This window comes from Wolffia australiana, chromosome 3 (genome assembly GCF_029677425.1).
Source record: "Wolffia australiana isolate 7733 chromosome 3, ASM2967742v1".
Lineage (NCBI taxonomy): Eukaryota > Viridiplantae > Streptophyta > Magnoliopsida > Alismatales > Araceae > Wolffia > Wolffia australiana.
The window spans coordinates 19,382,501-19,405,415 of record NC_135837.1 but is presented as its reverse complement, the minus strand read 5'-3'; the positions used below and the strand labels follow the sequence as shown (position 1 = coordinate 19,405,415).

The 22,915-nt window shown below is 40.4% G+C and overlaps 3 protein-coding genes across 4 annotated transcripts; 1 reads left to right on the top strand and 2 right to left on the bottom strand.

The window, feature by feature from the left end:
• Positions 1-4,726: 4,726 nt before the first annotated feature.
• Positions 4,727-10,609, bottom strand: MCM6 (minichromosome maintenance (MCM2/3/5) family protein). Its single transcript, XM_078573003.1, has 17 exons — positions 10,482-10,609; positions 10,247-10,399; positions 9,863-10,166; positions 9,577-9,770; positions 9,299-9,494; positions 9,006-9,080; positions 8,707-8,936; positions 8,507-8,621; positions 8,355-8,429; positions 8,128-8,268; positions 7,831-8,034; positions 6,305-6,466; positions 5,930-5,985; positions 5,721-5,845; positions 5,539-5,646; positions 5,086-5,216; positions 4,727-4,980 (listed from the first exon to the last, which is right to left on the bottom strand). Exons 1-17 carry the CDS (start codon positions 10,556-10,558, stop codon positions 4,840-4,842), a joined length of 2,487 nt encoding a protein of 828 aa, XP_078429129.1. The 5' UTR covers positions 10,559-10,609; the 3' UTR covers positions 4,727-4,839.
• A 150-nt stretch (positions 10,610-10,759) lies between these two features.
• LOC144701251 (large ribosomal subunit protein eL43y) lies at positions 10,760-12,147 on the top strand. The gene is made up of 5 exons (XM_078573004.1): positions 10,760-10,874; positions 11,154-11,193; positions 11,281-11,369; positions 11,778-11,860; positions 11,931-12,147. Exons 1-5 carry the CDS (start codon positions 10,872-10,874, stop codon positions 11,992-11,994), a joined length of 279 nt encoding a protein of 92 aa, XP_078429130.1. The 5' UTR covers positions 10,760-10,871; the 3' UTR covers positions 11,995-12,147.
• A 5,526-nt stretch (positions 12,148-17,673) lies between these two features.
• LOC144701248 (protein SPA1-RELATED 3-like) lies at positions 17,674-22,739 on the bottom strand. 2 transcript variants are annotated; one of them, XM_078573001.1, is made up of 7 exons: positions 21,698-22,731; positions 21,450-21,607; positions 20,207-21,026; positions 19,517-19,663; positions 19,062-19,373; positions 18,922-18,981; positions 17,674-18,041 (listed from the first exon to the last, which is right to left on the bottom strand). In XM_078573001.1, the coding sequence occupies exons 1-7, from the start codon at positions 22,400-22,402 to the stop codon at positions 17,853-17,855; spliced, it is 2,391 nt and encodes a 796-aa protein (XP_078429127.1). In that variant the 5' UTR covers positions 22,403-22,731; the 3' UTR covers positions 17,674-17,852. The 2 variants fall into 2 exon arrangements, with proteins under 2 accessions (XP_078429127.1, XP_078429128.1); XM_078573002.1 differs by lacking the exons at positions 17,674-18,041; positions 18,922-18,981 and having other exon boundaries at positions 19,110-19,373; positions 19,494-19,663; positions 21,698-22,739.
• Positions 22,740-22,915: the final 176 nt, after the last annotated feature.

Sequence of the window (22,915 nt, the reverse complement as noted above, 5' to 3'; positions counted from 1 at the left end):
CTCGAAATAAAGACCGAGATTAAGGTGTTATCAGGATACCTCGGTGCAATTTGGGGAAGGAAAGTTACCACGGGGAAAAAGTTAACAAGCAAGTCAATTTTCTCAAAATAACAAGTCCAAAGGAGAGAGTAGGACACACCATCTCTTGTAAAGGGTTTGGGACGGGTTGCCCTAATGGATCATTTAGGGGCAACAATCAAAATTGAATATTCCCTTAACAATCCGAATAGCTGAAACAAACAAACATCAACTTTGTTTTTTGACAAGAAATCAAAACATGGGCCTAAACACGCTGGCCCCCTTGTAAAATGCACAAAATATAAAGCGAAATAAATGGTGGTTGGGATGACGTCAAGCTGGGTACTTGAAGCTTCCGTCCCTGGCGATGGCTGGGGCTTCTCGATGCGGTTGTTTTCCTGCTTGGGCTGGGTCCGCTTGATGGTCCCCCATTATACTAAATTTTAGAATGGAGTTATGATTTTTTCCAATGTTCTGTACTTCTAAAAAAATTAGGCACCAAAATCACAAATACATCATTTTTTAGTCACGATTTATATTTTTGAAATTTATTGAAGTATTTTAGGGATTCAATAATTTTTTAGAATGATATGATGAATTTTCCAATTATTCTAATATTCGGATAAAATATATGACAATAAAAATTATTCGGATAAATAGTATCATATTTTAAGTCATCATCTACATACATATATATATATATATATTAATAGTTCAAAAAGGGTATCCAGTTGAATTAGTTTGCTTTATTCGGTGGCACAATTTGATTTGTTGAACTGTGATTAATGAGTGGTATTAGCTAATCATTGGCTATGACAATTGATTTGAGAAGCCAATCATTGGTGGCATTCATTGATTCTGATGCTCTCTTCTATTTACTATTATATTACAACTTTAAACTAACCTCAAAGGCAGCCTATTTCAAAATATTAGCTTTTGTACTGATTGCACCAACCCATCTTTATGCCACAAGACATGTCTCATGTATGATTTCACACCCAAAATAGTAATAATTGTGTTGTAATTCTTTTTTTTCCTTTTTCAGGTACAAGAGGCATAATAGGCTCAGGTGAATCATTTGAAATATATATTTCCACACAATGATTGTCCACTTTGGCATTTCAAGGACACATGTCTGTATCAAATTGAAGTGTGGACAATAATCCATTATTTGGTGGGTTTTCACAGTAATCAATGGCACATGTTAACACACTATCAAATCATCTTTTCTAAGGCAGATTACATAATCTTTGGAGATCTATTTCTCTAACTTCAAGTGACAATATCTAACTATCTAAAGTATTTTTATCTGAATTTTTAAGGATAACTCGACCTTTTACTCATTTATCCATACACATATTTTGATATAGAATAACAGCTCCCAACATTTTTGAAAAGACCAATAATTTTCATTCATAGTTATGATTATCATAGTGATTTACTCATGTAGAATCTTACTTGGGTCCATTCTTGACTTATGATTGTAAAGGATTGAATGAGCGACGAAATGATCCAGACTTGTGAAGAGGAAGCAACACTCAGCTTGTGTGGCATGTGGTAACAATGCTACTGTGATTTTTTTCTTTTCCAAACTCGCCTTTACCCTCATCCTAGGTTATCGCCACTCACCGGTGCGTATCTGCCTCCATCTCCATTGCAATGAGAAACAGTACTTGTTAATTCCATTACTTAGCCATTTACATCATTCACCTCATTCACATCTTGAGCTGCCAAAAATACTGATTATGGTATTTATTTATAAAAATTCAGCATATCTCGTTAAAAAAATCTGTTAAATTTATCGATAATATTTGTTAATGTTGATTAAATTAGTTAAAGTAGGACGATTATATCCTCATTCTCTTAGAATAATTAGAAAATTTTATTTTAAAATACATTTAATTTTTTAAATAACCATAAAATCCTAAAAAAAAAACTAAACTTTAAATTCACATATTTATTACTGACTCCTTGTGAATTTGACCCTTCCTTTGAGTTCATAAGACAAATTATAATTATTCTTGAGTAAATTTGAAGCCTTAAATGACATAGTAAGCATCAAGTACATCACAATGCTCATGGGTGTGCTACGATAAAGAAATATGAATAGGTTATCAATTGTTCACAAATGCAACAACATAAGGGCAACTAGGACTTCTTGGATATATTTATGTTATAATCTTCCATATAGATGGGTACCAATATGAGATTTTTACTTAGTGTAAGATCTCCTTGATTCCAAATGTAATAGTTACATCAGTGAGTTCTTATGATGAATGATTCGACAAAATGTTTAAATGCAGGACGGAAAGCATTAGGATGTTCTTGATGTCAAAGTGTCCATTTATTTTGATTAAGCTGAGTTAGACCGGAAGGAATATAATGAAAGAATTGGGATGTGGATGGAGACAAAAGGTGCAGTTATCTTCTAAGACTAACATGTTGAAGCTTACTATCAAAGCAATTATTTATTAATTTATAATAATAGATGGAAAATACATATTCGTTGTTCCATAAACATAAATCAATTGTTCTTGATTTATATTCGAAATGAAAGTATAAATTACAATTAAAATACTAAGCAGACTGTGCCTCATAATTATGTGATGTTCTATAATTATTACCAGTTATTGGACTCGCCTGATATCAATTCATAAAAAAGTAATATCGATGAAGCGACAATCATAAGGAATTAACATTAATTTATATTCACATGATACACTTTATAAAATATCCAATAAAGTTCTAAATATATGGTTCTTAAGTTATTCACTAATATTTTATAATTTTAAATTTGATATTTATAATTTTACCTAAAGTCTCGAGTATAATATAAATTTTCAAATTTTCAACCGATAGTCGATTTTTAATTAAAATTTCAATAAATTATGTCAAGTTTTAATTACATCATTTTTAGTTATACATTCAATATGCATCATACTATCAACTTTTGATTTTGTTACTTATAAATTCGTCTGATTGCATAAATAATTATATATGCTAAGATACCCATTAGTAACATTATTTGAATTATATATTATTTACTATCTAAATAATTGATATTTGGTTCATTAAGTTATACCTCTGATTAACTCAAACTCGTGTGTTTATTTATCATTGGTAATTGAGTTCTTCAATGAATTTATACAAGAATTCGAAATTGGAAAATATGGTTTTCAAGTGATGCACAGAGGTCCTATCTAGAGGCAACATGTATTATGCATTTAATGTCATTTCAGATAATGATAATGATATGAGAAGAGATATGTTCAGAGATAATAAGTATGGTGACAGAGAGAAGGAGATAAGGATAGATATATGTACTTACCAATGTGTATTAATAATTGTGGAAATGTGTTTTGAACTAGATATAGATGGATGAAAATAAAATGCTGAATGTGTATACACAGTTGGGTGGATGGATATGGAGGGATGGTTGTTGAGAAGATGAGAAAAACAGAAGTGGAAGGAACTCACCATAGATTTGTGGCAGTAGGAGTGCCCCTCCATTTTGCCTTCCAACTTTTATGAGAAATTTGCACCAAGAAGATGAGTTACTTGTTCCACACTAGTTATCTTTCGTTTAAATCTTTTCAAATTAGTATGACCACTTTCTTTCACTTTCCAGTCTGTTTCTGTTCCAAAATTAATTAGATGGATAGAAGAGAGAGAGGATGAATCCAACCTCAAAATTTAAAACCCAAAAATACTTCTGAATCGTGACATATTTAGTATTGAAGCTGGATGATTCTGAGCCATTTATTTTTTCTCTTCTAATTGATCCATGTGTCGGATCGCCGACATGGGAGAAAAATCATTGTATTTGCCAAATAGTCCACCTCATTTTTTATGCAATTAATTGCTGATCTGATCTGATCTGATCTATTCCGCCATTTTTTGGTATTTGTTGCTCTTGTTTCGCCAAGTGTTCTCTCTTTTTCAACGTTTGAAACTACATTTAATTTATTTTAATCTCTGCATTTCTCATTCTGAGATGTATCTCACTTTTCAATCACATTTAATGTGATTTATATCATCAAATGTTATGGCAACGACACTTCTCTGTTCCATTGCATTTGTTCTGATAAAAATTGTCTCTCTTATCATGCTGCCGGTGTCCTTGTGCATTCTGAAAGGCAAATATTAGCTCAAAATTGGCACAATGGCACATTTTTGCAATGATTAGTTCAGCAAATCATCGGTGAATGTCAATGATAGCTCCCTATCTAAACAAACCAGATGATGACATGTGGCGGACTCAAGAGTAAACCTATAAAACACCCACATATTAAACCTTTTAAATAAAAAAATCTAGAAAACCCGCATTTATCATCGACAATAGATATTATTAGCTCAAAATTCTATTTAATGGCTTTCAATTTTCTGTCGGCATCAGTTTTAGGTTGAAAACGCTTCACGTATGTAAACCGGAAATCAAAATAAAATAATATACAAAGACAAAATCCATTTTAGGTCACCGACTTAATTGGTCTGATGAAGGAGAAATAAGATGACTAAAAGGACTTCCCTTGCCATTTTCATTCAGGTCCGCATGTAGGGGGAGATCTAATGGTTGAATCTTAACATCAGCCAAAACTTAATGAGAATTCCATCAAATGTTCACGAATTTGATAAAAAGATTGTTAGGTATTTGTCATGACTGATAAATCGTTTGACCTCTCAAGTAATTTGCCGCGATTGACCATGATCCCAGCAATCAAACCATGATCAGGAGAGCAACATGAGTTGAAAATACTATTTCACACTCCACTACCCCAAATTATAGGCCCGTAGATAGATAAAAAAAAAAGGGAAACATGGTCAGTCAATGACATAATTCGGCGCCACTGCGAGGATCCTCCTCTCCCTGGCAGACATGGCAGAGGTTACCTCGCCGTCGTCCACCGCCGCCTCATCTCCGTCGTCGATCACGATCAGATGCCCCTCCCTCTGGATCAAGCTCTGCAAACCCCATGACCAATTGACCCCCAGAGAGTCCAAGTAGGCATGAGTTGACCACAGAGAATTGACCACAGAGAGTTGACTGTTGACTGAAGTTTGACTTACCTCTATTATGGCCTTGACGCATTCCACCTCCCTCTTCACCTCCTCCAGAGAAGAGTACAACCCCAACGCGTTCTGCTGCTCCACGTACCATACGATAAGGTCCCCTTGCCGCATCCCCGCCAGCCCGCTTCCTGAAAATTCCCTTTTTTTTTAATAATTAAAACCCAAAATTTTAATTCCATTCTATTTGCCTGCCAGATTATGTTTAATCACAACCAGAGCATTCAGCGAATACCATAAGATAAGAACTCTGATATTTTCTGTGCCTGATATCGAGTAACATGTAAAGGTTCTGAGGAAAATAATGAAGTATCTTTAAAAAAACCCAGAATTATTTTCTTTGAAAAACGCTTAGATGTTTCGTGGTTTAATATAATCACGCTGGTTATAGTCAACTTGAAAACCAAGATAATCCAATCGTTTGACGTAGATTGGAATTGATGTGATGAATACCTTCGCGAGCAACTGATTCCTCGTGCTGGCGGAGTCGAAGAACAAGAGCTCGAGTGACTTTCTGGAAATGCTCTTCGGTCGTGGTTATTTTCCTTCTCGATCGATCGCCTGGAAAAACCAAAAGGTTGAGTTCGGTCATATCTCCAAAGAAAGGGAAAAAGAAAGCATGAAGTAGAATTCACCTTGAGCTGGCTCGGAGGGCTGCTCAGTGACGACGGGAGCAGCAGGAACTTGATCTTTATCAGTAATTGGGGCTCCGTCTTCCTCATCTTGAAAATCAGAAAGATCAATCTCGCTTGATTCAACGCTGCGCGACGTCAGCAACGAAAGTCAACGCCCGCGGTTCTCTGATGAATAATTAAGACAAATTTGAGCCGTAATGAAATCTAACCTGATAATGGATGTTTTAAGAAGCCGCACTGCCATGCGCACGTGAGCCGGATGCACCTGCAATTTTTTTCTAAATTAAGGAATAGAATTACTGTGAAAATTTGAAGTCATGGTTATAGTCTTGATGGGTGACAGTTAGAAGTTACGGTTGGAGTCTTGACGGGTGAAAATAAGAAGTTACGGTTAGAATCTTAATGGGTGAAAATAAGAGGTTTTGGTTAGAATCTTAATGGGTGAAAATAAGAAGTTATGATTAGAACCTTAATGTGTGAAAATAAGAAGTTATGGATAGAACCTTAATAGGTGAAAATAAGAAGTTATGGTTAGAATCTTGATGGATGAAAATTAAAATAATAGTGAAAAATGGTGGCTGTACCACTTTATCAAGATGGCTGCGGGCGATGGCCTCTGAGAGGCGGATCAGCGCTTCAAGTTGTCTCACAGTCATCCGGTAGGCGACTCTACTTCCAGGCGCCGCGTCACCTCTTCGCAGCCCCACGTAGGAGTCCACGAGTACCCTTCTGGCCTCGGCACTCAGCTGTAGTTAAAAGTATAATCGAATTATATTATCACAATATAATGAATATTAAGATTTATAATAGAGGTTGATGACAGACAGCGGAGAGGGGAGAGAGAGGAGTGAGAGAGAGCGATAGGTTGATTGAGAGAGAGAGGTTGATATAAAGAGAAACAGGTTGACAGAGAGAGATAAAAAGAGGTTGACAGAGAGAAAAGAGAGATTGACAGAGAGGTTGATAGAGAGAGAAAGAGGGGTTGACAGAGAGAAAAGAGAGATTGACAGAGAGGTTGATAGAGAGAGAAAGAGGGGTTGATAGAGAGAGAAAGAGGGGTTGACAGAGAGAAAAGAGAGATTGACAGAGAGGTTGATAGAGAGAGAAAGAGGGGTTGATAGAGAGAGAAAGAGGGGTTGATAGAGAGAGAAAGAGGGGTTGACAGAGAGAAAAGAGAGATTGACAGAGAGGTTGATAGAGAGAGAAAGAGGGGTTGATAGAGAGAGAAAGAGGGGTTGACAGAGAGAGAAAGAGGGGTTGACAGAGAGAAAGAGGGGTTGATAGAGAGAGAAAAAGAGGGGTTGACAGAGAGAGAAAGAGGGGTTGATAGAGAGAGAAAGAGGAGTTGATAGAGAGAGAAAGAGGGGTTGACAGAGAGAGAAAGAGGGGTTGACAGAGAGAAAGAGGGGTTGATAGAGAGAGAAAAAGAGGGGTTGACAGAGAGAGAAAGAGGGGTTGATAGAGAGAGAAAAAGAGGGGTTGACAGAGAGAGAAAGAGGGGTTGATAGAGAGAGAAAGAGGGGTTGAGAGAGAGAGAAAGAGGGTTGATAGAGAGAGAAATAGGGTTGATAGAGAGAGAAAGAGGGTTGATAGAGAGAGAACTAGGGGTTGATAGAGAGAGAAAGAGGGGTTGATAGAGAGAGAAAGAGGGTTGATAGAGAGAGAAAGAGGGTTGATAGAGAGAGAAAGAGGGGTTGATATAGAGAGAAATAGGGGTTGATAGAGAGAGAAATAAGAGTTGATAGAGAGAGAAATAGGGGTTGATAGAGAGAGAAACAGGAGTTGATAGAGAGAGAAATAGGGTTGATAGAGAGAGAGAAAGAGGGGTTGATAGAGAGAGAGAAAGAGGGTTTGATAGAGAGAGAGAGAGAGAAAGAGGGATTGATAGAGAGAGAGAGAGAGAGAAAGAGGGGTTGATAGAGAGAGAGAGAGAGAGAGAGAGAGAAAGAGGGGTTGATAGAGAGAGAGAGAGAGAGTGAGGTTGACAGAGAGAAACAGAGGTTGATAAAGACAGCGAGAGGATGCTATAGAGAGAGGTTAATATAGAGAAAAATTGATAGAGATAGAGAAGTTGATAGAGAGAGGGTGGTAGAGAGAGAGAGAGAGAGACCTTCGGTTTGAGGGATTTTGCATAGAGAATGTAACGCTTTAATTCTGCGGTGCTGAATGCTGGAGCGAGGGCGTCTTCTCGCTTCTGATGAACTCTCACGATGTGGTGGGCGATATGATAATCCGTGTTATCATCAGGATCGTCGATCATGACGTAGACCAGATCAAATCTCGAGAGGATGGCTGGCGGCAGCGCTACGTTATACTGGCCACAATTTAACAATATTTTTCGCGCCCGTTAAAATCAAATTTGTTTGTTTAATGAAATAAATCGTCGTTATTTTATATAAAAAATCACCTTGAGCGGTTTGGATTTATCGTACCGGCCACCGGTTGGATTTGCGGCGGCCAGGATAGATGTTCTCGCATTAAGTGTGGCCTGAATTCCCGCTTTTGTGATACTGATCGTTTGTTGTTCCATGGCCTCGTGGATGGCAACCTGGATTTTTTAAATCACGTCAGGAATTTTTTTAAAGGTATTATTTTCGGCCCATATTCGGAAAAACAAATATGAATGTATTTTACCTGGTCCCTTATGTCCATCTTATCGAATTCATCGATACAGCACACACCGTTATCCGCCAGCATCAGCGCTCCAGCCTGCGAACAAGAAAAATTAAAGGAAATTAGACCTTCCCCTTAACAACAATAAATATTATTAAAATTTAAAATTATACCTCAATGCAGAATTCCCCCGTTTCTGGTTCTTTGGCTACTGTTGCAGTCAAACCCGCAGCAGAAGAAGACTTCCCCGAAGTGTAGACGGAACGTGGAACAAGGCCGGCAGTGTACCTAATTAATTAAAATGAAGGGGGGGGTTTCGTTAAAAAGGGTATTTTTCAAGATATTACTCAAAAATGAAAACCCGGGGGCGTACTTGAGGAATTGAGACTTGGCACAGCTCGGATCACCGACAATGCAAACATTGATATCTCCCCGAAGCTTGATACCTTCATGAGTAAATTTATGAACACCACCCAAGAGCATTAGAAGGATTGCTCTCTTGATTTCTTGGTGGCCGAAAACAGTGGGACAGATGCTGTCAACCATCTTGTTGAAGAAATCAGGAGTGTTCCTCATCTGAAGAACTTCATTCTCCTCTTCTTGCTAGACAGTTGGAAAAAATTAAGTTATGAACTTTCCGAAGATAGCATTATAGGCATCCATAGTACACACCGTAAACTCGTGTCTATCTTCATCGTCGCCTTCTTTTCTCCTGTCACGCATACTCTCCTTCCTGTCATTTGCTACCTGGAGAAGGATGCAGGTATTAGAATTATAATTACGGACTTTAGGTTAAGAAAGGATTAAAGAATAAATATTTATTGCGTTAACCTGAACTGACTTTTCTATGAAGACGAGACGATAAGAAAGATCTTGCACGCTCAAAGGACGCAAGCATTAAAATTATAATTGAGATCTTTATCTAGGTTAAAAAATGATAAAGATTAAGTCTTTAATCCGCTTACCTGAACTGAATTTGCTATGAAGGCAAGACGATAGGAGAGGTCTCGCACGCCCAAAGCTCTAAGACCCTTAACGCCTTCGTGCCCAGCAGTAGCGTTCTGTCGTTGCTGTGCTTCACGTCGGCATTCCGCTCTTTCTCCAGGTGAAGTTAATGCCATTAAATCTGGCACCACGACCAACGTGCCCGTAAAAATTACTCTGTATTCAATAAAATTACGTCAAAAATTAGTACCCGAGAGGAAAATTTTCAGTAAATTAACACAGTTTTCAAATATCTTACGTGTCTCCAGCTCTAGCTTGCTCGACCATTTCATGTCGGAGGATTACATCCAAGGAACGAGGAAGAGATCCTGGAGGAATCTCTTTCGAGGTCTCTTGCACTCTGACCCTTTGCCAGTCCGTAAATTTGCTCTCTTGCCTGAGCAGAGCCCAGTTGCTCCGGTTTGAACACGTAGCATTAGCGCAGATGATGGGCTGAAGAGGGATCGCGAAAAAATAAAGTAAAACCATTGTTTGCCTATCGACATTGAAGAAAAACTAACAGAAAGCTCAGCGAGTTCAAGTACCTCCGTGTACTTGAACTGTTGATCTACGTTTTTTACAACAGTTCCACAGTCCAAGCACTTGAAAGTTCCAGATAGAAGCTCGGGTCGGACTTCGCTGGTACGCGTGACAACTCCCATGACAGAAATCAATTTTCCGATTTCCGATGTCGTCAGCTCCCTCAATCTTTTCAAGAGGGGGATGTTGTAAAACGCCACGTTGATGTCTTTGTTGGGGCTATCGTCGGAAAAGAATGCGGGCCTATTATCCGCCGGCTTGTGCTCCATTACAAATCTCTTGCACGCATTCCTCAGATACGGCTCGAATCTGAAAAAAAAAATAACAAAAACTTGTTTAAACGATAAACTAATTTCAATGTTCGAGACGAGATGAGGAACGATTGACACCTGAGGTACTCTTCAGAGATGGCCTTTTGGAGGACATCGTTGAAGCGCATGACATGGGAGAAATCCACGAACATTGTAGTCGACTCATTGGATTTCATGGCCTCGATCTCCGATTCGTAAAACAGTTCCACGGAGGTCTGCTCTTCTTTAAATCTGCAGAACGCAACTCGTCAGGAGATGTGAATACAGGCACAAACGACGAAATGCGGCGATCAAAACAGGGAAAATCAATTACCTTCGAAGAAATTCCAAGAAAATGTCTTCGACCTGAACTGATTTCTCGTCAACGTAGAAGCCGCTGACAGCATCCATCGCTGATTTTCCTTCTTCGCTCGATCGATTGAAGAGAACGCGAAGAGATTTACCCCGAAAATTGAAAATATTGGGGGCGGATTGAGGCTTAAATAGGTGGGTTAGAAACGCGCGGGAAGAAGACATTTCGCGCCAAAATTGATGTTTGAATACCCAAAATGCCCTTTTAGAGTCTGATCGATCTAGCGCGATCCTGGCCGTTGATATATCTGAAGGCATCTTTGAAAACCCTAGCTCTATATTCGGTGCGAGGCGCTTCGACCACCGCCTCTGCTGCTGTAGATTTCGTGGGATCGCTGCAGCGGCTGCCCAAATGGTAATTGATCATGACTTTTGTTGGGTTGACGCTGAATTTTATGTTATGCTCTTCGTTCTTGCCATCTTGAATGGTAGAAGTAATCATTTGTTTTTGAGATTTAGTCATGAGTCATGATGTTACTCGATGTTTGATAATTTTCTCGTTTTGAGCGGTGATGTTAGCCCCCGGTAACTGTTCGGTGTGCTGTTATGCTGCTTGTTGTGTAATGAGACGTTGCGTATTTTAGGAATGTATTTTTCTTTTTCCATCAGTGGCTTTTTTTTCTTCGTTTTTCAGACGAAGCGCACGAAGAAGGCCGGAATTGTCGGGAAGTATGGTATGACATCTGGAATTTCACACGGCGGGAAATTCATCAATGTTGAAGTCGATCCTTGTTCATCATCTCTTCGTTTTTTTTCTCCAGGTACCAGATACGGTGCCAGTTTGCGGAAGCAAATCAAGAAGATGGAAGTTTCCCAGCATGCCAAATACTTCTGTGAGTTTTGCGGCAAGGTATTTTTTCATTTTCTTTTGGTAGACTTGATCGAATAAGTCCTTTTTTACAGTTATTGAGCCTTGAATAGCAATGTCGATGTCTAACATTCGATGTTTCTCTTATTCTACCTCTTCTCACATCATACAATTTCAAACTTTCTTATGATATACTATTATTAAGCTTACATGCTTCCACATCTAATATTTTGATGAGGTAATAGTATATCATAAGGAAGTTTGAAATTGTTTGATGTGAGAAGAGGTAAAATCCCCTTACTATTGCTGTATCTTTGATGGGCGTAATTCGCATCATTACTAACATGTGCTATGTTTATATTTCCATGAGATGGTCGTACCCTTATTAAAATTCTTTTTTTTCTGTTTAACACTTGATCGGATGATTAACATGTGACATTATACTCTCAGTATTCCGTGAAGAGAAAGGCAACTGGCATCTGGGTGTGCAGGGATTGCGGCAAAGTGAAAGCTGGAGGCGCTTACACCTTAAAGTTAGTAATTCTTCTCTTTTGTGCTTGTGTTCTATCGGTTCACTGACCCTGCAAATTTGATTATTTGCAGCACTGCTAGCGCGGTTACCGTGAGGAGCACCATCCGCAGGCTGAGAGAACAGGTGGAGGGGTGAAGTGGCCAAGGCCAGCTCATCATCTGCCATCCTTTTCAAGGAATCGTTTTGTTTTTCTCCGTTGACTTTACAGATTGAAAGGTACAGCCCTTGTACGCTGCCTTGTTCACAACGGCCTTTTGATTTGATGTTACTCCATTTCAATGTTAGTTACGTCATATTGTCCAACTTATAATGGTAAACGATATATCATCAGTTGACAAACATTCACGAAGAAGTTTCCATAAACATATTATATCGTGATTTCTCAGTAGGGTACTTCAGAGATTGGAGAGTGAGCTTTCTATAAAGTCTCCATTGTTATATCTTTATGGATTCAAACATCCCAGGGCATATGAAATTGTGCCTCATCTTCCACTTAGGGAAAAGATATGGAGATGTGTTGTGGATCAGGAGAACTTGTTATTTCATTTGCTGAATTTGATTGATCAGCTGGATTTTATTGTTCCAAGGAGTTGTCCTTGCATTGTCAACTTTTCTCGATCATTGAAATAGTGTTAATCATGTTTTGTGTCAAATGGAGCTTTCTAGGTTCAATGCTGTAGGTACATCTGAAGAGGAGATCCATGGTTGATGTTGGGAGGATGATCATCCGGAATTGAGTCTAGTGCTTAATTAGTCAATTTCCACGGAGATGTTATTGCTGGCATGAATAAGGTGCTTTTATTCGTGTTTTTGGTCAGTTCGGAAAATCATTTGTTTGAGGAGATCAATTGGACTAGATTATTGCAATTAGTGAAGATAATTCCATTGTAATTCCTGATCAGATAGGAGGGATTTTGAGGAATGTGACACCCTTTGAGTATTTTTTATGGTAGTTGTGGTTGGGGAGATCAATTGGGTTAGGTTATTGCCATAAGTGAAGATACTTCCATTGTAATTCCTGATCAGATAGGAGGGATTTTGAGGAATGTGACACCCTTTGAGTTTTTTTATGGTAGTTGTGTTTTAAGATAGTAGTCCAGTAATGCAGATAGTCCTTCCTGTGTTTTTTTCTCTAGGAAGACTGGGATTTTGGTATTTCGGTCTCCTTCTGGGGACTACTTGTCTCTATTTTATGTTCAAGGAACAGTGATCGAGCTAGAATTAAGTGTTCTTGGTCGACTTTCATTTTACTACTTATTGACGTGCTGCCTAACTAGTTTTACTCATAAGCCAGTTCTGGTGAACTAGTGTTTGCACGGCAGATTCTGCACTTTCGATGAAACTTGGGGTTCTTTAGTTGACATGTTTTATGAAACTTTCGATGAAACTTGGGGTCTATTAAACATATTATTTAATTTAGGAGAACCATTTTCTTGATGAAATTATCTTTACCGGAGATACCTCTCAAAGTACTTCTGAGAAATTTCAGAATAATAGAGGCCTTTTGAGCGGTTGTTTTGGCATTTAAGATGCTACTTTGAATGTCAAATGTCTGAGCCTGTTATTGTTCTTTGTCTATTCAATCTTCACCTAATTTCAAAATAGGGGATAGCATTTGCAGCTGGAAAACGGTAAATTTTCAGTCTGTAAACTTTTCTGTACTTGTCAGAATATTAAATACAGTCGAGTGGTGACCCCCTTAGTCCATCTATCTCGACAAAAGCACGCTTTGTTCTTCAATGTATTTTGACAAATTAACATGAATAATTAATCGTTGGTCTTTCAAATATAATCTTAAGATCACCTAAAGAGGATTTTCAATAAAATAAGATCACCTAAACAGGGGGAAAGTGATCTAAATAAGAAAACTATACTAAAAGTTACACCAAAATTCACTATGGTTGAACTCAAGAAACTATACCATGAATTTTTTTTTAGAGGGAAAATGAGGATAATACTAACAAGTAGAATCTACAAAGATGGTTAATGCACTTGATTGGGACTAAGATCCAAACATATTATGTCTTGTCTTCCTTGTCTTTCACTGCCAAAGGAATCTCCTGACCAGTCATTGCCGCACCTTTAGCTAGTTTTGTATGCGACACATGAAAACAAGGGTGGATAGATGGAGACTCCTGTATTTACTGACATACAACACTTTTCCCACTGTTCTGTCTCCCTCGGTGTTACATAGAAATTGGGTCCAAAATTTCAATGGGTCTGTGAGGTACAGATCTTCCTCTTGAAGATAATGATCAATGTCATCCAGGGGTGATTAGGCTGGCCCATGTTTGAGCAATATTGGTAGTTAAAGACCATAAACCATTTGGAATGTGGTCCATATACAGTGATGTGAGGAAGCTTATGCAGGTCACTGTGTTGTTTCTTAGGGAGCCAAAACTTATACCTTTTAGCCTGCTTAGAATAAAACACCTTAGATAGTTCTCCCACAGTTGTTGACCACCTCTGACTGGCCATCATACTGGAGGTGTTTGCAGAAAGTTGTCACAAAAAAAAGGATCCAAATTCTATGAATGTCTGACATGATGGAACAGGGAACCCTGTGTTTTTATTCTAAGCAGGCTAAAAGGTATAAGTTTTGGCTCCCTAAGAAACAACACAGTGACCTGCATATTACCTCTTTTCCAAGGCTTTGGTCACACCACTGTGGAAAATTGATGCTTCATAGCAATGAAATAAGCTTATTTGGACAGGCAATCCACTACGAGGATTGTATCAAATACAGGGGACTTAGGAATAGCTCCAATATTCCCTATGAAAATGTTGTAGTGTAGGTGATAGAGATGATACTTTATGTCTAGACGCACATACACCCGTTGATATACTTTGATGATTTCCCTCATTCCTTGGTTGTGTAGTCGCAGCAATATCTACTTAGAAATTTTCAAATGACCTGCATGATCGACCAAAGGGTCATCGCGGAATTCTTTCAATATACTGGTAACCATAGGGGAGTTCTTGGGAGCATAGTTCTATACTTATGGAGGACTCTTCTCTGAATAGATTAATTAGAATTTGTGGTGACCTTCTTTATAGTTAGTAGTTTATTACTTGCTTCCACCTTGGATGCAATCCTGTTGAACTCTAGTACAAAGATGGTCACATTTGAATGAAGATAAATTTCATGTACCTAGGGCAAACTAGAGAGTGTGTAAGCTGCTTTATTCTTACTATCCTCTTTATGCTCAATTCTGAAATTAAAACCCATGAGCATGGAGTTGCACTTTTGACAATAGTCCTGAAATTCATTTAAATGAAAAGTTAATTTAAAAGTAGCATGGTCCATCCAGACAATAAAAAAGGTGAAACATTTGAAAGTGCCACCACTTGTGAGTGACCATCAGGATGGCCATATCATCCTTCATTAGGATTTTGCAAGGATTGACATGGCTAGAGGAGGCAATCGGTCATTCATTCTGAAAAAGGACCACGCCTGCCTTAGATCCGAAGGCATCAATGTCCACAACAAAGCCTTTGAAGAAATCTGGGAGCGTCACTACTGATGTTGTAGCTAACACATTCTTTTGTTTTTTTTAAATATTTTTGATATTTTTATTTTTATTTTGAATTTTTTATTTTGCGATTATAAAATGGCCATGCAAAAGCAAAATTTTTCAATATATGGATGATGTAGCCCAAAAGCACTTCTTGAGGCCCATTAGCAATTGGTGTCCCCAGAAGTATATCCTTCCAGAAGCAGACACGATATGTAGAAGATTACTTAGCGATTGGTGAGAGATTTTTCTCTTACAGAATCCTCAAACATATTATTCTTCTGCTAGAATATTCGCAATATCTCTGGTACAGCATTTAGAGGTGCATATCTTTTTATTTTGTTTTATGAAGATCTTCTTGAGCCACACAATATCTTCTGACATACTCTACATTTCCCATAATGTGCATAATATATCTGCTCAAGCCTATCAGGCTCCTGCTCATTTGTTTTATTTTACGAGAGTTGTTTTTCCCAATGTTTTGAGTTGTCTTTTCGTGTGTAATGTCTTTGTGGCCTTCATAAGGCCCCCTTGTGCCATTGAAAGGGATTCCTGAAGTATTTTTTATGTTGGAACTCATGTTTGTCCCCTTTGAGTGTTCTATTTGTTAGAGAATATTTTAGTGCTAGTAGACTCAAACACAACCCCCTTATGGACTCTAGGGTTGGAGAAGCTAGTTATTTGAATTCAAGACTCGGCTGCTTCAAGTAAAACAAAACTTGTGGATTCACGTCATGTTTCCATGCTGTTAAGACTGTGTCATTGGGTCAGAAACCTTTCCTAGCGGGCACAATTTTAGGAAATTGACAATAATAGCCAATGATGTCTAACAAGTTCTCAAATCCTTGACATCCTTCTGAACAGAGCATTCGTGAAATACATCTATTTTAAGAGGATAAGTAGCACAACCTTATGATGAGATGTGACGACTAGATTCATTTCTGAGACACTAAGATTTGCTAAAATTGACATCCTTGGGTCTTTTTAAAAAATGTGTAGATCTCGTTTGAGTAAGAAACATAGACACCTTTTAAATACTATATAAAGGTGGAGAATAGGCCAGTGTTGACTAAAGGAAATCTTAATTCATCCTTTGATAAAATTTCCAAGGATTATTTAAAAATAAATTTAAGTAATTATTTAAAATATTATTAATGTAAAACTGAAGAGAAAATATGAAAGAAATGTTGGAAATAGAGAGTACCAAAAGAGTTTGATGAAATTCCACAGTGAGATTATCTTTCAGAACTAGGGAAAGCTTGGAAGAATGCTGATGCATCTGAGCGAGACACTAGATAAGCTTTAGTGCACCAGAAATTGTGCCATGATGGAGGGCATGACTCAAAGAGGCACATTAACATTTTGTGAAGGAGGCTGCAATCTTAGCACTTTCTCTTTGAGTTGTGAAATTAGGGCAATACAGTATTAGGATATTTCTCTAGATGAATATTAGCCCTGATTTTAGTCGAAGATTAGATTGGATTAGTCTTGTTTCAAATTTGAATCAAAATTTAAAGATAATGTCATTGAGGCATTTCATCAAACTATTTGGTACTATCTACTTCCAAATTTTCTTTAATATTTTCTCTTCAGTTTTGCATTAATAATATCTTAAATAATTACCTAAATCCTTCGCCAATTTCAAAGTTCCAAGATGTAAGATGGTGCAAAAACCCATTTTAAGGGTTGAGGAAGAGCCTCCGTGTGCCATTGATTGCGTGGCTCATCGCAGGAAGTTCTTTGTAGTGTGCATCATCAAATCACAGCTTTCCCATCAACAGTATGTTTTATTCGATTGATTGAAAGATGTCCAATGGGCGGATAATAATAGCTTCGACCCTGGCCATCCAATTTTCCTCAAAGAAAAGTACACCAACCAACATTAAATCACATCCATGGACACATCTTTACTCTATGCTCCCATGTCTATGTGAGCCACTGCCAGCTTCAATAACTGTCATGCACTGTTCCTAAATTACGAGACAAGACGCCACATTACATTCTTATCCAATAATCCATAAAATGGAGTGTCATTCAAACAAGATACACAAATAACCGAGATATTTCTCTTATTCTTCCCAATTTCATCATGTAACTTGTTACTTAAACTCAATTCAAAAAATGTAGAACAATGTTTAAATTCTTCTCTGTTTCATTACTAGAAAGAATAGTACCGGGGTATATTATTCCTCCAAGTGACCCCCAGTAAACGATATCGAATTTAGATCCAATGGGTTAGTATCCAAGAAGTCACAGAATGGAGTATGACTCTTCTTAACTCGTCTGTTTCCTAGTGGAATTGAAGGTAAAGTGGGCGGCAACAATAATGGACGAATAATCGAGTAACCGTATAAATATTTTTTTAGAGAGAGGAATCCATCAAATCATATCGGCCTCTCTCTCTTTCTCTCTGTCTCTCTCTACTCTGCAGCCAGGAATGTGTACATAGGAGAGGAAGATACGAGAGAAACGGTGGGCTCAGACCATCTCCAGAAGCTTGATGTTGCCGGAGGAGTTGGCGGCGACCAGCGTAGAAGTTTGGCCCCGCCAGCAGACGCAGGAGATGAACTGGGAACCGTCGTCGACCTCCCTCCCCGACCCAGATTCCGCGCTGCTGAACTTGAAGGATAAAACTGGCATCGGGAAGGCCTTGTGGTACACATACACCTGCCCACAAAACCCATTTCATCGCAAGCCAGGCGGGTGGGAAGATGGATCAATAGAGAGATAGAGAGAGAGAGAGAAGGATAGATAGATCAATAGAGAGTGGGGGGGCCCGAGGATAGATCAATAGAGAGATAGAGGGAGAGAGAGAGAGGAGAGAGGGAGAGAGGGGGAGAGAGAGAGGAGAGAGGCAGAGATATAGAAGATGGGGAGAGGGAAAGAGGGAGAGAGAGAGAGAAGAGAGGCAGAGAGATAGAAGATGGGGAGAGGGAAAGAGGGAGAGAGAGAGAGAAGAGAGGCAGAGAGATAGAAGATGGGGAGAGGGAAAGAGGGAGAGAGAGAAAGAGAGGAGAGAGGCAGAGAGATAGAAGATGGGGAGAGGGAAAGAGGGAGAGAGAGAGAGAGAGGAGAGAGGCAGAGAGATAGAAGATGGGGAGAAGGAAAGAGGGAGAGAGAGAGAGGAGAGAGGGGAAGGAGAGAGAGGAGAGAGGGGGAAAGAGAGAGAGAGAGATGGACAGATAAAGATGTAGAGGTATATGTATGAGTATAAAGCGAGATAGATTGCCTTATATAGCGGTAGAGAGAGATTGACATATGTAGAGGTAGAGATATATGTATAATAGATAGATAAAGAGGTATAGAAGTAGAGAGAGAGATAAGTATATAAAGTAAGATAAGAAGAGAGACGGATCGGTAGATAAATAGAAAGAGCGAGAGAGAGAGAAACCTTGAAAGATAGAGATCAACAGATATAGAGGTAGAGAGAGATAGATTGACAGACATAGATGCAGATAAATTCATACAAGTACAGAGATAGAGAGAGAAAGCTTGAGGGCGATAGAGGGAGAAAGAGTACGCTAGAGAGAGGGAGAGAGGGACAAACCTCGTTTGTTTCTGACCCCGTGGCAATGTACCCGTCGGAGATGGACAAACCCACGAAGTTCTGAGACCAAAATCACTTCGAATGATTGCAAAACGGAGATCTAAAACCGCTGAAAAGAAAACAAGAGGCCAAGATCAAACCTTGACGTTCGTATGACCGGCAAAGGTCTGAACAGGCTCGCTGATCACCCTCGAAGAAGCCCCAGAGAGATCCCAAAGCTTGAGCGTGTTGTCCGTGGAAGCCGACACGAGAGTGGAGGAATCCACAAACTTGACGTAGCTCACCGTCTTGCTGTGCCCGACCATGGTGCAGAGAGGCGCCCTCACGCTACGAAGATCGTAGAGATAGATGCGATGATCTGCGCATCCGACGGCCAGGGAGCACGCAGAGTCCGGCGGGAATTGCACTGAGCATACGTTGGCGTTGGTCTTGATCGTCCCCGTGCTACCGCTCTGAAAACAAAAGGAGAAGATGAGACGAGACGAGAGAATTACAACTGTTGGGTTTTTTGTTCGTTCTGTTTTAGTTTGTTCTTGCGTCTGCGGTTTTTAGTTTCAAACCCGGCGACATACACCAAGTGCGAAAGCGGAATTGCCTGATTGATGTTCCACAGCTTCACGGCGCAGTCGTCGCCGCCGCTGGCCAGCTTGGTGGGATCGGCGGCCGAGAAATCCACCGACCAGACGCGCTGCTCATGCTCTCTCATCTCTACGAACACCTTGCTCCTCGTCACGTCCCAAACCTGGAGATTCATCCTGTTTTTGTCACTACGACGAGTTTGATAAGTTTTCGAAATCTTATGTTTCTTACGGAGACCCCTCTTGTTTTATCGGGAAATTATATGAATTCCTAGAGTTTTTCTTCGTTCGTTGTAAAACTGTAGTTAAAAATGCGAAGTGATATCATAGCCACAAAACCCTCTTTCTTTCTTGGTAGAAGTCTTGTGTTTCTCGCAGAATCTCCCAGAAACCCTTCTCTTGTTTTATCAGAAAGCCTTAACTATTGAAGTTATTTTGTCAATCGATGATCAACAGCTTGTCGTTTTTCTACAAAAGTTCTCTTCTTTCTAACAACAAGTACGCTGCAAACTAATCATAACTTAAGAAAGCCAAAAAAAAAACTCTTTTATCAAGTTCGTTCCTCACTCGATATGGATAACAGGAGGTATTTCGCTAACCCAGATTGTTGTTTTTCTTTGGTTCAGTCAACGAAAACTCTCTTCTTTAAAACTTTTGAAACTAGAGAAAGAAAACGGGGAAGAAAAGAACAATTAAGGTGAACTAACCTGAACGACGCCATCAAAGTCGCTGGAGGCGATCTGGCTCTTGATATACCCATTCCAACACAGGCAGCTCAGCCTGGATCGACTAACCATCTCCACAAGCGGGTAGTGAACATCGCGATCGTCGTTAAGGACGGCGTCGCATTCAAAGATCTTGATCTTGCGATTAACACCTGCGGTGGCGAACAGCTCTTTATCTCTGTCGAAACCCACGGAACAAACCAAGTTCGAAGAGCTGAGCAGATCTCCCTGCCGTAGATCCGCCCTAACCCTAAATTTACTGAATGCCAAGTACTTTCTCAGGCCTTCCAGAAACGGGTTTATCCACTCGCTTCCTTTCCTCGCTCCTCCGATGTTACTGCATCTCGTCGACAGGTAAGCGCCTTCGAGCTTCTTGAAGTTCTTCATCAGGCGATAGCTTTTCGACGAGATCGCCTCCTGAGTCGTCTGATTCGGCTCCAAATTAGGGTTCTTGCTTCTTTGCCTCGGTCTGATCCTCTTGCGGGAGCCAGAGCCGGCGGAATCGTCCGGCATCTTGTTCGTCCGCCGTGCTTGCTGTTCTTCGTGATCGAGATCGGAGACGAAGCTGCCGTCCTTGTTCTTCACCGTTTCTAGTTGCTTGAGGATTTCTTCGATATCGGAGGTGAGGCAGAAGACCGTCTCGCGAACGCTGTCCGCGGCTTCTTGCTTGTTCTTCTGCAGCCGGAGGAGGAATTCAAGTAGCAGTTCTTGCTTCTCGATCTCCTCCCTCAGCTTGATCGCGCCTTCCCTCTCTTCCAGGCTGTCCTTAGGCTCGTTGAGGAATTCGCTCTGCAGCACCTCGCTGAACACAACCCAAATCAAAATCTTGAGACGAAGAAGACGACGAACGCGTTACAGATCATTAAAAAGATTTAACCACTTGATTAGAAGTTTATGCGAAGAAGACGAAGGGGTTTCAAAGCCCAAGTAAGGCATGATCAGCTCGATTTCCTTCACAAATGTGGATTGTTAAGATCTAATAGCAAGGGGGCTACTTTTCCACTCAAAACAATTCTAGGAAGGGCGTTGACTTATACTTTCCTTTCGAAATCTTAACATTTCCCATGATGAATGTGGAAGTTGAGAAGTGCTGAGATTCAATCGCCGACCACTGTGAAAACTTGATCCAAAACTTACTGCGTCGAATCTAAAGATCCAAACCCCCAACCTGGGTCTGACACCATGTTAAAATCTATTTGTCCGAAGGGGATTCGATTGCCCTGACCTCAACTTAGGCCGAGTGCTCGGCTGAGGATGAAGCAGCCAAAGGCAAAAGGAAGCTTCTTTGGGGAATTTGAGCAGCAGAGAAGGCGGAAGAACTCGATGTCTGAGATTCGACATGGTCCGCTGCTTCTCGTCCAAGGATCTCGTAGGGCAGAAGAGCTGCAGAAATCAACAAACCCAATTTCAACAAACAACACAATTCAACAAACAACACAACTCAACAAACAACAGGAAGAATCAGACTCACACCTCGAAGAGAAGAACTCCGAGCTTGTAGATATCGGACGCGAACGACCCTGAAACTCCAGAAATTTCTTCCGGGCTGGTGTACCAGTTATACTCCATGAGAAGGATCCGCTTCAAAGGGAAGTTCTTCCTGGCCGGCGTACCAGCCACGCCTTCTCTCCCCCGCTGCTCGCAAGAACGCAAACAGCTAGTCTCGGAGGCCTGATCGCGAGACTTGGAGCAGAGATCGTCGTCCTTGTCCTCAAATCCTTGCAATTCGTTACCGCAAGAATCAGACCCGGAGCTCGAGCAAGAGGCGGATTCGATGAAGGAGACGCGGTTAACCGCTGACATGATGAAGCAAGAAGGGCGGACATTATCGACGGCGATGCCTTGGGAGTGAGCGAGACTGACCATCTCCACGACTTGGCGGAATATATGAAGGCACTCGAAGAGATCGACCGATCTCTCCGGGCGGTCGAGCCAGAGACGAAGGCTGGTCTCCGCTCCGTCGTCGTCGTCGTCGTCTTCTTCTTCTTCGTCGGCGTCTTCTCTCCCCCGGCATTCGAGCTCGTCGGTGCAAGAGACATGGCACTGATCTTCATCTTCTTCTTCTTCTTCTTCTTCCTCTTCTTCTCGCTCTTGTTCTTGCCGTTCCTTCGTCGCAGCCGGCCTGGGCTTCCCGCTGTTGGTCGCTCGCGAGGTCGACTCTTCTTCCGATCCGCGCATCGCTCCAACCCATCAGCCGATCGCGCTTCGACTCCTCATTGATCGCCCGGAATTGCACGGAAGAACTAGAGAGAGAAAGAGACAGAGCAAGGAGGGAGGACCAGATAATACTCGAGAGAAGAGAAGAGATAGAGATAGAGATAGAAAGAGAGAGAGAGAGAGAGATAAGGAATCTGCTGGCGTAACCTGGAAAATTGGCCACACAATTGGAACTTTGTTTGTGCCCGGAATTCTCCACGGCCGGTGCTCGATGCCCGACTTCTCACTCGGTGGAGAGAGTTACAGTAGAGAGAGAAAGTAGGAGAGAGAAAGAGGGGATGAGAGGGTTTTTCAGCCACAAGTTATGCTCTCCTGCTTGGCTTCAGTTTAAGCCACTAACTTGTTCCGCTGCGTCGCTTTAAGAGACGGCGTCCGATTCGGTCTTTGGTCTCGACTTGAGACCGTCGGATTGGGGATGGACGGTGGAGATTGGGTGTCGCCGGGTCGATGGATGAGCAGGGGGGCTTTTGAAGT